Raw genomic sequence first — 14,244 nt, forward strand, 5'->3', positions numbered from 1 at the left:
CTTTCCAATCCTCACTAGATTCAGGTGAGGTACCAGAGGATTGGAGGTCTCCGAATGTTGTTCAGTTATTTTAAAAGGGTGCAACGGATAGGCCAGGAAGCTATAGGCCAGTCAGTCTGACTTCAGTGAGCAAATTATTGTAATCAATTCTGAGACACAGGATAAACTGTCACTTAGTAAGACACGGATTGGTCAGGGATAATCAGCATGATTTTGTTCGGGGAAGATCGTGTTTTATTAACTTAATAGCATTTTTTGAGGAAGCAATATGAAGGATCTTGACAAATACATGAATAGGATGGGAATAGAGGGATATGGACCCCGGGAGTGTAGAAGATTTTAGTTTAGACGGGCAGCATGGTCGGCTTGGAGGGCCGAAAGGCCTGTTCCTGTGCTGTACTTTTCTTTGATCTTTTGATTGAGGAGGGTAGTGCAGTGCATGCTGTCAACATGCATTTCAGCAAGACATTTGACAACATCCCACTTGGCAGACTGGTCAGAAAAGTGAGATCTTCCCAGCCCCGGGTCACTATCCATGTGGAGTTTGCACATTCTCCCCATGTCTGTGTGGGTCTCACCCCCACAACCCAAAAAGATGTGCAGGGTAGGTGGATTGGCCACGCTAAATTTCCCCTTAATTGGGAAAAAAGAATTGGATACTCTAAATTTATAAAGAAAAAGAAAAGTGAGATCTCATGGACCACAGGGGCAGGTGGCAGGTTGGGCCCAAAGCTGGCTCTGTGACAGAAAACTCAACAAATGGGAGGATAATGGGAAGGATTGAGGAAGTGAGACACCTTGGAATGCCTCTCCACAGGCCCTTGAAGGTGGCAGAACAGATGAACAAGGTGGTAAAGAAGACATTTGGAATGCTTTCCTTTCTTGGGCGAGGTGTTGAAGACAAAATCAGGGGTGTAATACTGGAACTGTACAAAATGCTGTTTTCTTTTATATATTTTTTCTATTATTTATTTTTTCCAATTAAGGGACAATTTAGCGTGGCCACTCCACCTACCGCCCACATCTTTGGGTTGTGGTGGTGAGACCCACGCAGACATGGAGAATGTGCAAACTCCACACGGACAATGATCCAGGGCCTGGATTGAACCCAGGTCCTCGGCGCCTTGAGGCAGCAATGCGCCACCGTGCTGCCCAAAATGCTGTTTCCACAGCTGGAAGTTTGTGTACAATTCTGGTCACCACATTACAGGAAGGGCATAATTGCTCTGGAGAGAGTGCAGAGGAGATTTACAAGAATGTTGACAGGCCTTGAAAATTGCAGCAATGAGGAGAGATTGGATAGGCTTGCATTTGCTTTCCTTAGAACAGAGGAGGCTAAGGGATGATCTAATAAGGTGTACAAAATTATGAAGGGCCTAGACAGGGTAGACAGAAAATACTTGTTTTCCCCTAGCTGAGGGGCATAGATTGAAGTTGAGGTAGAAGAATTAGAGTGCACATGAGGAAAAACCTTTTCCAGAAGATGGTGGGTGTCTGGAATTCGCTAAGTGGTTGTTGAGGCTAAAATGCTCAGCCCATTTTAAAGGTACCTGGATCTGCATCTGAAGTGCTGAAACCTACAAGGACCAGGTCCTAGAAATGGTGATTAAAATGAGCGGCTAGTTTCTTTTTTGGCCAGAGCGCAATACGATGGGCTGAATGGCCTCTTTTCTGCACCATAGCGTTTATCTGTTTTTCCCACCTACATTCATGATTCGTCTGATGCCCTACGTCATATCAACAATTTCCAGTTTCCCGGCCCAAACCTCCACCTCTTCACGATGGACATCTAATCCCTCTGTACCTTCATCCCCCTCGAGGAGGGTCTGAGGGCTCTCCACTTCTTCCTCGAGCTGAGGCTGAACAATCTCCATCAACGCCACAGTTCTCCGCCTGACGGAACTGATTCTCTCACTCAACAATTTCCCCTTTAACTTGTTTCACTTCCTGTAAATAAAAGGTGTGACTATGGCGACCTGCATGGGTCCCAGTTTTTTTGCCTGTTTTATTTTAGGGTTATGTGGAACACTCTTGGTTCCAGTCTTACTCTGGCCCTCTCCTACAACTCTCTTCTGTTACATTGATGACTGTATCGGGGCGACTTCATGCTCTCGTCTTGACCTGGAAAAATTCATTGATTTTTCCTTCCAATTTCTACCCCTCTCTCTCCTTCACATGGTCCACCTCTGGCAATTCCCTTCCTTGACCTCCCCGTCTCCATTTCCAATGATAGACTGACCATCAATTTTCATTACAAACCCACCGACTCCCACAGCTACCTTGACTACAGCTCCTCACAGTCTGCTCCCTGTAAGGACTCCATGCCATGCTCCCAGTTTCTCCTCCTCTGTCCCATCTGATTCCACCTTCAAAACTGCCGCTTCTGACATGTCTGCCTCGTTTCTCAACCAAGATCTCCTCCTCTTCCCCCCCCCCAAAAAAAAAAACCTGGTGATTGACAGGGCTCTCAACTGCATCCAATCCTTTGCACTTACCCCTTCCTCCCAGAACTATAGCAGGTACCTCTTGTCCTCACGTTTCCCCTACCAGCCTCCACATTCAAAGGAGCATCCTCTGCCATTTCTGCCAGCTCCAGCATGATGCTACCATGAAACACATCTTCCCCTCACCCCACCCATCAGCAGTCAGCAGGGACCAATCCCTCCGTGACACCACGGACCACTCCTCCATCACGCCCAATTCCCCATCCCCTCCCATGAAATCGCAGAAGATGCATCACCTGCCCCTTTACCTCCTCATCGTTCAAGGCCCCAAAACACTTATTTCAGGTGAAGCAACATTTCACACTGGCACCTCCTTCAATCTACAGTAGCTGCTGCTCCCAATGTGGTCTCTACATTGAGGAGATTAAATGCAGACTGGGTGACCTTTATGTGGAACACCTTCGCTCAGTCTGCAAGCATCACCCCAATCTTCATGCTGCTTGCCATTTTAACTCGGTACCTTGCCCACATGTCCATCCTTGACCCGCTGCAATGCTCCTCATCTTCCGATTAGGCACATCATAGCTCTCCAAACTCAACATTGAGTTCAACAACTTTAGACTGTCTTCTAACTTTCTTCTAACTTTCTCCTCCATCTTGGCCCCCATTTTTTTAATCCGAAAACATCTCTTGTCCTAATGCAAACCCCTCTTTACACACACACACACACACACACACACTGGACCATCTGCCACTTCTTCTTTAGCTTTACAATCACTGAGCACTAACCATTCTCCCACTAACACATTCTGATATCTTACCTTTATGCCACTACTGGCGCCTCCTATGGCTCTTCACACCGTCATTAATGCTTCCTCTGTCTCAAAACCTGTACATCTTTGTTGCAATCTCTCCTAGCTCCCACCAATCACCGACCTCCTACTCTGCTCCGGCTGATCGATCCCACCTTATAGAATCCTTAAACTCTGTAGAAGAGCTATATGGACTCGACGTTCACTCTGTTTCTCTCTCCACAGATGCTGCCAGACCTGCTGAGTTTTTCCAACATTTTCTGTTTTCGCTTCAATTTCCTTTAATAAAATATAATATTTACGTATTTGTTTCTGATCTTGCTCACATTCCTTCCAGTTCAGTCACTAGGCGACCAACATTAAAGCATTTCAATCCATTTTCAGTGAAACCCAAAAGAGAGGAGGCACCAAGAGACAAGGAGCGTGAGGAGAGGCGGAAACGCGAGATTCCAGCACAGCCGCAGAAATCGTCCTCCACACCGAAACCCACCCAGATCAGCAAGCCCCCACAACTTGTCTACAGCGCACACAAGGACATTAAACTAACGCTGCTAAACAAGGTAATATATGAAGCTCACCTTGTATGTTAGATTTTAAATTGTTTTTGTGTACAGTTTTACTGAAGTAGACCTGGTTGAGGGAAGGGCAGGATTGGCAGCTAAACGTTCCAGGTTTTAGATGTTTCAGGCGGGATAGAGGGGGATGTAAAAGGGGAGGCGGAGTTGCGCTACTTGTTCAGGAGAGTATCACAGCTATACAGCGAGAGGACACCTCAGAGGGCAGTGAGGCTATATGGGTAGAGATCAGGAATAAGAAGGGTGCAGTCACAATGTTGGGGGTATACTACAGGCCTCCCAACAGCCAGCGGGAGATAGAGGAGCAGATAGGTAGACAGATTTTGGAAAAGAGTAAAAACAACAGGGTTGTGGTGATGGGAGACTTCAACTTCCCCAATATTGACTGGGACTCACTTAGTGCCAGGGGCTTAGACGGGGCAGAGTTTGTAAGGAGCATCCAGGAGGGCTTCTTAAAACAATATGTAAACAGTCCAACTAGGGAAGAGGCGGTACTGGACCTGGTATTGGGGAATGAGCCCGGCCAGGTGGTAGATGTTTCAGTAGGGGAGCATTTCGGTAACAGTGACCACAATTCAGTAAGTTTTAAAGTACTAGTGGACAAGGATAAGAGTGGTCCGAGGATGAATGTGCTAAATTGGGGGAAGGCTAATTATAACAATATTAGGCGGGAACTGAAGAGCATAGATTGGGGGCGGATGTTTGAGGGCAAATCAACATCTGACATGTGGGAGGCTTTCAAGTGTCAGTTGATAGGAATACAGGACAGGCATGTTCCTGTGAGGAAGAAAGACAAATACGGCAATTTTCGGGAACCTTGGATGACGAATGATATTGTAGGCCTCGTCAAAAAGAAAAAGGAGGCATTTGTCAGGGCTAAAAGGCTGGGAACAGACGAAGCCTGTGTGGCATATAAGGAAAGTAGGAAGGAACTTAAGCAGGGAGTCAGGAGGGCTAGAAGGGGTCATGAAAAGTCATTGGCAAATAGGGTTAAGGAAAATCCCAAGGCTTTTTACACTTACATAAAAAGCAAGAGGGTAGCCAGGGAAAGGGTTGGCCCACTGAAGGATAGGCAAGGGAATCTATGTGTGGAGCCAGAGGAAATGGGCGAGGTACTAAATGAATACTTTGCATCAGTATTCACCAAAGAGAAGGAATTGGTAGATGTTGAGTCTGGAGAAGGGGGTGTAGATAGCCTGGGTCACATTGTGATCCAAAAAGACGAGGTGTTGGGTGTCTTAAAAAATATTAAGGTAGATAAGTCCCCAGGGCCGGATGGGATCTACCCCAGAATACTGAAGGAGGCTGGAGAGGAAATTGCTGAGGCCTTGACAGAAATCTTTGGATCCTCGCTGTCTTCAGGGGATGTCCCGGAGGACTGGAGAATAGCCAATGTTGTTCCTCTGTTTAAGAAGGGTGGCAGGGATAATCCCGGGAACTACAGGCCGGTGAGCCTTACTTCAGTGGTAGGGAAATTACTGGAGAGAATTCTTCGAGACAGGATCTACTCCCATTTGGAAGCAAATGGACGTATTAGTGAGAGGCAGCACGGTTTTGTGAAGGGGAGGTCGTGTCTCACTAACTTGATAGAGTTTTTCGAGGAGGTCACTAAGATGATTGATGCAGGTAGGGCAGTAGATGTTGTCTATATGGACTTCAGTAAGGCCTTTGACAAGGTCCCTCATGGTAGACTAGTACAAAAGGTGGAGTCACACGGGATCAGGGGTGAACTGGCAAGGTGGATACAGAACTGGCTAGGCCATAGAAGGCAGAGGGTAGCAATGGAGGGATGCTTTTCTAATTGGAGGGCTGTGACCAGTGGTGTTCCACAGGGATCAGTGCTGGGACCTTTGCTCTTTGTAGTATATATAAATGATTTGGAGGAAAATGTAACTGGTCTGATTAGTAAGTTTGCAGACGACACAAAGGTTGGTGGAATTGCGGATAGCGATGAGGACTGTCTGAGGATACAGCAGGATTTAGATTGTCTGGAGACTTGGGCGGAGAGATGGCAGATGGAGTTTAACCTGGACAAATGTGAGGTAATGCATTTTGGAAGGGCTAATGCAGGTAGGGAATATACGGTGAATGGTAGAACCCTCAAGAGTATTGAAAGTCAAAGAGATCTAGGAGTACAGGTCCACAGATCACTGAAAGGGGCTACACAGGTGGAGAAGGTAGTCAAGAAGGCATACGGCATGCTTGCCTTCATTGGCCGGGGCATTGAGTATAAGAATTGGCAAGTCATGTTGCAGCTGTATAGAACCTTAGTTAGGCCACACTTGGAGTATAGTGTTCAATTCTGGTCGCCACACTACCAGAAGGATGTGGAGGCTTTAGAGAGGGTGCAGAAGAGATTTACCAGAATGTTGCCTGGTATGGAGGGCATAAGCTATGAGGAGCGATTGAATAAACTCGGTTTGTTCTCACTGGAACGAAGGAGGTTGAGGGGCGACCTGATAGAGGTATACAAAATTATGAGGGGCATAGACAGAGTGGATAGTCAGAGGCTTTTCCCCAGGGTAGAGGGGTCAATTACTAGGGGGCATAGGTTTAAGGTGAGAGGGGCAAAGTTTAGAGTAGATGTACGAGGCAAGTTTTTTACGCAGAGGGTAGTGGGTGCCTGGAACTCACTACCGGAGGAGGTAGTGGAGGCAGGGACGATAGGGACATTTAAGGGGCATCTTGACAAATATATGAATAGGATGGGAATAGAAGGATACGGACCCAGGAAGTGTAGAAGATTGTAGTTTAGTCGGGCAGTATGGTCGGCGCGGGCTTGGAGGGCCGAAGGGCCTGTTCCTGTGCTGTACATTTCTTTGTTCTTTGTAAAGGAAATGGTTGATGGAAAATGATTTCTGATTTTGTGCTCACTATACAAAGTATTTCAGGTTAGCAGCAAGTTCAGTGTCAGGCACCAGCAGGTGATAGTAGTGCAAGGGGAGCATTTAGAAAACAACAACCACTGGTTAGTGAAGGGGCAAACTTACTGACTGCCCATCATTTTTTGATGAATCATGACAAGTTCAACTGGGATTCAATCCAGATCCATGCTTGTGGAATGGAGAGGGCCGAGGAAAGGTGGATCTGTTCACCAATTCCAGGATCAGGGCAAGAAATACTTTTTAAACCCGATTTGTTGTACTGTACAGTTCCCTTCTTCATGCTAATTCAAGAAGCTGGGGACTTCCTCTGCTTGATGCTTCCCCTCCAGGTTGCACAGTTCCTGCAAATAAGGAGAATGTTTTGTGCCAAGTAGCCTGTCAGCATGGACTACAGTGGTTCAAGAAGGCCGCCCACTATCACCTCCCTGGGAACAATTAGGGATGAGCCCCTAATAAATGCTGGCCGAGCCAGCCCACATGCCATAATGAATTTCTTTAAAAGTTGGGTGATTGGAGATGTCCAGAATTCTCTTCATTACAGCCCCTTTACCTTTTCATGCAATAATTGAGCAGTGTTTATCAGGAATTTGAGGTGTATGAGTGATATATGAGGAGTGCCTGATCATTATCTGTACTGTGGAGATTTTGACACTTTAAAAAAATCTATTTCAGCCTGCCGATAAGGGCACCAGGAAACGGTATGAACCTTCCGATAAGGAGAGACCATCCTCTCCTCCTTCCAAACGGGCCATGGTGTCTCCAGAAAGAGGTTTGTACTTTCATGTGACCTGCAGGTCAGATTTTCCTGTGGAATTTTCTAGCAGTGGGTGGAATACAGAGGGAGACAAGTAGTGGGGTAGAGAGCACGTCTAAATTTGCTGATGACACAAAGAAACGGCAGAATTGTCAGCAGTCTCAATGGAAGCATGCATTGCAAACATTTGGTAGATGAACCTCATTACAAACAAATTAAGTCATAAAAACTGGATCGGGGTTGAGCATTTGTATCCTCAGGCTGCTCCGCCATTCAATAACATCATAGCTGATCTGATTGTGGCCGTAACTCCACTTTCCTGCCTGTTCCCTGTAACGCTGACTCCTTTGTAGATTAAAAAATCTGTCTAACTAGACGGTGAATATATTGAATGAGCCAGCCTACACTGCTCTCTGTGGGAGAGAATTCCAAAGACTAACGACTCTTAAAAAAAAATTTTTTTTAATTCTCCTTGTCTCCAGCTTAAATGAGAGACCTCTTATTTTAAACTTTACCCCCCAATTCTAGATTCCCTCACAAAACAAAACACAGTAGCTCAGCCTCAGCTGGAGTATTTCATCCAGTTCTGACACCACACTTTAGGAAGGATGTGAAGGTATTGGAGAGATTGTTTCTGGAACCTACCTCTTCATTCACCTGAGGAAGGAGCAGCGCTCCGAAAGCTAGTGATTCGAAACAAACCTGTTGGACTTTAACCTGGCGTTGTAAGACTTCTTACTGTGCTCACCCCAGTCCAACGCCGGCATCTCCACATCTTGAAAGATATACTGGCATTGAAGGCAGTCATAGAATCATAGAAGTTTACAGCATGGAAACAGGCCCTTCGGCCCAACCAGTCCATGCCGCCCAGTTTTTACCATTAAGCTAGTCCCAGTTGCCCGCACTTGGCCCATAACCCTCTATACCCATCTTACCCATGTAACTATCTAAATGCTTTTTAAAAGACACAATTGTACCCGCCTCTACTACTACCTGTGGCAGCCCATTCCAGACACTCACTACCCTCTGAGTGAAGAAATTGCCCCTCTGGGCCCTTCTGAATCTCTCCCCTCTCACCTTAAACCTATGCCCTCTAGTTTTAGACTCCCCTACCTTTGAGAAAAGATGTTGACTATCTACCTTATCTATGCCCCTCATTATTTTATAGACCTCTATAAGATCACCCCTAAGCCTCCTACGCTCCAGGGAAAAAAGTCCCAGTCTATCCAGCCTCTCCTTATAACTCAAACCATCAAGTCCCGGCAACATCCTAGTAAATCTTTTCTGCACTCTTTCTAGTTTAATAATATCCTTTCTATAATAGGGTGACCAGAACTGCACACAGTATTCCAAGTGTGGCCGTACCAATGTCTTGTACAACTTCAACAAGACGTCCCAACTCCTGTATTCAATGTTCCGACCAATGAAACCAAGCATGCCGAATGCCTTCTTCACCACCCTGTCCACCTGCGACTCCACCTTCAAGGAGCTATGAACCTGTACTCCTAGATCTCTTTGTTCTATAACTCTCCCCAACGCCATACCATTAACTGAGTAGATCCTGGCCTGATTCGATCTGCCAAAATGCATCACCTCACATTTATCTAAATTAAACTCCATCTACCATTCGTCGGCCCACTGGCCTAATTGATCAAGATCCCGTTGCAATCCTAGATAACCTTCTTCACTATCCACTGTGCCACCAATCTTGGTGTCATCTGCAAACTTACTAACCATGCCCCCTAAATTCTCATCCAAATCATTAATATAAATCACAAATAACAGTGGACCCAGCACCGATCCCTGAGGCACACCACTGGTCACAGGCCTCCAGTTTGAAAAACAACCCTCTACAACCACCCTCTGCCTTCTGTCGTCCAGCCAATTTTGAATCCAATTGGCAACCTCACCCTGGATCCCGTGAGCTTTAACCTTCTGCAACAACCTACCATGCGGTACTTTAACCTGGCGTTGTAAGACTTCTTACTGTGCTCACCCCAGTCCAACGCTGGCATCTCCACATCATGGCTTCTATTAGTTAGCAAATCCTCTATCTTTGCTAATATACTACCTCCACCATCATGGACCCATATCTTATTTAGTGCCCTTTTGTGCAGTACCTTATTGTGCTCTTTTTGGAAATCCTAGTATATTGCATCTACTGGTTCTCCTTTATCCTGCCAGTTGCCACCTAAAAGAATTCTAATAAATTTGTCAGGAATGATTTCCCCTCTATGGAGCCATGCTGACTCTGCTTGATTATATACATGTACTTCTAAGTGCTCTGCTATTGCATCTTTTTAATGAACTCTAACATTTTGCCAATGACAGTTGTTAAGCTAACTGGTAATTGTTACTTGTTTTTTTAATTCCTTCACTTATTGAATCATCGTATGCATTGGTAGTTTTCCAATCCTCTGGGACTTTTTCAGAATTTAAAGCTTCTTGCTAGTTTAGCCTCATAGTTTATAATCTCCTTCTTTATTATTTTTTGATTATCTTTTGGTTTTTTAAGACTTCCCGAATCCTCTGGCTTACCACTAATCTTTGCCACATTGTGTGTTTTTTCATTCAATTTAATCCTTAACTTCCTTGGTTTGCCACAGTGATTTATTCCCTTCCTAGAATCTTCTTTCCTCAATGAGATACACCTTTCTTGTGAGTCATGAACTATTTTCATAACCGACTGCCACTGCTGGTCAATCATCTTTTCTGCTAAACTCCTTTCTCAGTCCACTCCAGCCAGCTCTGCCCTCATTGCTTTGTAATTATCCTGATTTAGGTTTAGCATAGTTGTTTCTGATCCAAGTTTCAAACTAAATGCTTAATTCTACCATGTTATGGTCACTGTTTCCTATTGAGATTGTTTATGAAATCTGTCTCATTACAAATTACTAGATCCAAATTATCCTGAACCCTGGTTGGATCCACAACATATTGTTTGAGGAAACTGTCCCACATACACTCTGAATTCTTCCTCATGGGTAGCTCTTCCCAATCCACATGAAGATTAAAGTCACCAATGATCAATGTACTGCTTTTTTTTTTTACATGCCCTTGTTATTTACTGATTTAGTCTCCACCCTACAGTATAGCTACTGTTTGGAGGCCTATAGACCACTCCCAACAGTGTCTTCCTCCCCTTGTTATTTCTTACCTCCACCCACAGGGGCTGGTTTAGCACACTGGGCTAAAAAGCTGGCGTTTAAAGCAGACCAAGGCAGGCCAGCAGCACGGTTCAATTCCCGTACCAGCCTCCCCGAACAGGCGCCGGAATGTGGCGACTAGGGGCTTTTCACAGTAACTTCATTTGAAGCCTACTCGTGACAATAAGCGATTTTCATTTCATTTCATGGATTCTACATCTTCTAATCCCAGTAATTTCTTGCTATCGTACTTATCCCATCTCGTACTATCAAAGTTGCTCCACCACTCTTTCCTTCCTGCCTGTCTTTATTAAAAGTCACATACCCCTGACTATTTAGTTCCTAGCCTTGATCTCCTTGTAACCACATCTCTGTACTGGCTGTAAGATTATACACATTAACCTCAATTAGGAAAGCAAATGGCATGTTGCCATTTTAATCTATGGAATTATTCTCCCTAGAGAGTAGAAGATCAGCCACGACCATATGGTCTACTGCTCTTATTTGAGATATTCTTCCATACTGCTTAGGAGAGATACTAGTACAGAGGTTTTGATTTCAGGGCATTTATATAGCCAGCGCTGAATTGCTTAAACAGTATGTTTCTTGGTGTTGGTGTATGATATTGCCCTGTGTGTTTCTCTCTCATACCTGGTTGTCTGTTTTCAGGGCATCGTGAGCGGAAGACATTCGGAAGGCCACCATCGCCAAAGGGTGATCGTCAGAGTAACCGAGCACCAGCAATGATTAGATCATCTCCTGCACAAGCAGAGAGGTAAATGCATGTACAAGTGGCACCAATGGTGGATAAATTTGAAGATGCCTTCACTGAATTTACTTTCTAAAACCTATGACATAGGCACAGAAGTAGGCCGTTCAGCCCATCGAACCTGCGCTACCATAATGACTAATCTGATACCAAATTCTCAACTCCACTTTCCCGCCTTATCCCCAAACCCTTGATTCCCTTACTGATTACAAAACTGTCTATCTCAGCCTTGTACAGACTTAATGACCCAGCCTCTATAACTCTCTCTGTGGTAAAGAATTCCACAGATTCACTACCCACTGAGAGAAGGAATGTCTCCTCAATGGATCACCTCTTACTCAGATTGTACCCTCTGGTCCTCGACTCTCCCACAAGGGGAAACATCCTCTCTGCATCTGCAGTGGAGATGGTGAAAGTGTTTCTGATTAGAATGGGTGTCCAGTGTGATGGAACACTGTAGAAAGAAGGGCTTCATCTCCAGCCTGCACTCACTGATCTGATTGATCTGAACACCCTCGAAAAGCAACTGATAGCAGTTCAGAAATGACATTGGGTCAGCCGATAGGTGTACTGTGTGGGGAAAAATATAGTGAGGTACTCTATTGCAATATATAATACAGGCAAATGTCAGAGTGCTGCATTACATCTGAGCATGTCTTAGAGTTTTAAATGTGTGATTATTAAAAACTAACTATATTGACGGTGAGTGAGTACAGCATGGGCAAATACTGGAACTGCAGTGAAAACTATGTTGTGTGACGGATATCCATTCTGCAAGTTTGGAAGTTCCAACCATTGATTTATTTCTCCATCTTTTTCACCCTTATTTTGTCGTACACTTACTTTAACTTTACTATTTTGTCATACACACTGGGGTTAGGAAAAACACCGGAGACCCTCAGCAGGTCAAGCAGCTTGTGTTGGATGTTTTCTCCACCGATGTTGCCTGCTATGCCGAGCAACTGCAACGTTGTATGTAGTTTGATTTTTTTTTTTTTACTGACCCTCCGAAAGAGCACCCTACCTAAGCCCTCAGGGGCAATTTAGCATGGCCAATCCACCTAAACTGCACATCTTTGGACTGAGAGGAAACCCACGCAGACACGGTGAGAACAAGCAGACTCCACACGGACAGTCACCCAAGGGCGGAATTGAACTCTGATCCCTGGCGTGTGAGGCAGCAGTGCTAACCACTGTGCCATCAAGGAGGAGAGAAACTTGAGTGGCCAGGAGGGCAGTTAGTGTTCAACTTTAGAGTTGTGGCCTAATGGGCTGGTGGAAGCGAGGGAAGCAAAGGTGGTCTTCGTATTGATGAGCTCGTCGTGCTTATTGGTATACGTGATGGTGGACGGGACAAGGATTTCCGAAGATTGTTTGGAGCAGAGAAAAGCAGTTCAGGTTTATATTTGCATTCCAGGATGATCCTGGAATAGTGAGCAGATTTTAATCTCAATAGTCACACAGAATTAGGCAAGCAAGCTGGGGACACAAGTTCAAAGCCCATAATGGCGCAAAATCCAATTTTGACCTAACCCGGAAAGGACCCTGATAGTTTGCTGTAATCCGGTTCACTGATATCCTTCAGAAAAGAGAGCTGCTATTCTCTGGCCTGACCGACGTGCCTCCAGTTCTTTGTTACATTGTTCACTCTTGACCTTGGGGAAACTAAGGATGGAAAGAAAAGATGGCTTTCCAACTCTGTCTGCATCGCGAGAAAGAAATATGAATAAAAATTGTAGAGATGTCTGGCTGTGTGAATTTCAACTTTTTTTTTTTCCTCCCTTTTTAGAAAACGGCCACCTTCACCCCAGTCAAAGGTCTCGAGCAAAGTGACCAGTGTGTCTTCAAGCTCCAGCAAGTCTCATGACACAGCAGCTTCTGCCACCACTGCATCCTCTGCAAAGTCCAGCAAATCCAGCACGTTATCACGCAGGGAGGAGCTGCTGAAACAGTTGAAAGCTGTAGAGGATGCTATTGCCCGCAAACGAGCAAAGATCCCTGGCAAGGTCCAGTAGCTGTGAACCAATCAACGCGGGACCGCAGTCTGTTGATTAGAAACAGCTGTCAGTATTTTCAGTGATTAAATCCGTGATTCTTTCAGGAAGTAGCCATGTTGGGGGCTCCTTGAGTACCTCACTGCCATTCTCTCAACCTCCTGACATCCCAGTGGGTGACGGCTGCAGTTTAACTCCAGATATGTCATCAGTTTTTTCCTCCTTAAAGGGGAGAGATGGCTGCAGACTGTGAACTCTATTACGTATTTAACACAGACTGACGCTGCGGTGGCAACCGGTTCGAACCGTACGGTCAATGACTGGACCTGAACACGTGAAATTTGACCCTAGAGAAGCCACACCTTTTACACTGCTTTAGAAGTTCTTAGTGTGTGTGTTGTCTGAAGGAATTCCCCAAATATTCATAATGTGTTACCAGAGAGCAGGTGAATGTGCTGTCAAACGCTGCTTTCTCATCCCCCCTCCGTTTTTTGGGCAAACTTGTTCTTCTGGCTTCCCAAATAAATATTCATTCTTTTATTTTACACTTTTCAGATTTTTAATCTCATGCACACACCTTATGGTTGTGTTGGATGTGTAGGTTGAAGACTGAGAACTGTGAAAAGGTCATTCTGTTGACGCACACAGCTGAGGTATTGCGGTAAAGCAGGTTTTTTATACGCTGATAAGATCTGCTGACACTCGGAGGACAGAGTAATTGCATTGAATGGGCAGATAAATGTTCAGCATTGACTTTTTTTTTACATGACTTTAATAAAGGATTTACTAGTTATAAAGATTCAGAACAGTTTTGATTAGTAACCTAGCCTTAAAATAATGGAAGTGAGCTTTTGTCAACACTTCA

General features: G+C 45.0%; 1 protein-coding gene across 8 annotated transcripts in view; it reads left to right on the plus strand.

Annotated features, from left to right (window-relative positions):
• The window catches only part of zc3h18 (zinc finger CCCH-type containing 18), a 319,920-nt gene extending 306,001 nt beyond the window's left edge, over positions 1 to 13,919 (plus strand). For all 8 annotated transcript variants that reach the window (XM_072517731.1, XM_072517738.1, XM_072517736.1 and 5 more), the window contains 4 exons: positions 3,641 to 3,816; positions 7,389 to 7,485; positions 11,286 to 11,391; positions 13,175 to 13,919. In XM_072517731.1, coding sequence (XP_072373832.1) covers positions 3,641 to 3,816; positions 7,389 to 7,485; positions 11,286 to 11,391; positions 13,175 to 13,400 — 605 coding nt within the window. In that variant the 3' untranslated portion in view covers positions 13,401 to 13,919. The remainder of the gene's footprint in view (positions 1 to 3,640; positions 3,817 to 7,388; positions 7,486 to 11,285; positions 11,392 to 13,174) is intronic.
• The last annotated feature ends 325 nt before the right edge of the window (positions 13,920 to 14,244 follow it).

This window comes from Scyliorhinus torazame, chromosome 10 (assembly GCF_047496885.1).
Source record: "Scyliorhinus torazame isolate Kashiwa2021f chromosome 10, sScyTor2.1, whole genome shotgun sequence".
NCBI classification, from domain to species: Eukaryota; Metazoa; Chordata; class Chondrichthyes; order Carcharhiniformes; family Scyliorhinidae; genus Scyliorhinus; species Scyliorhinus torazame.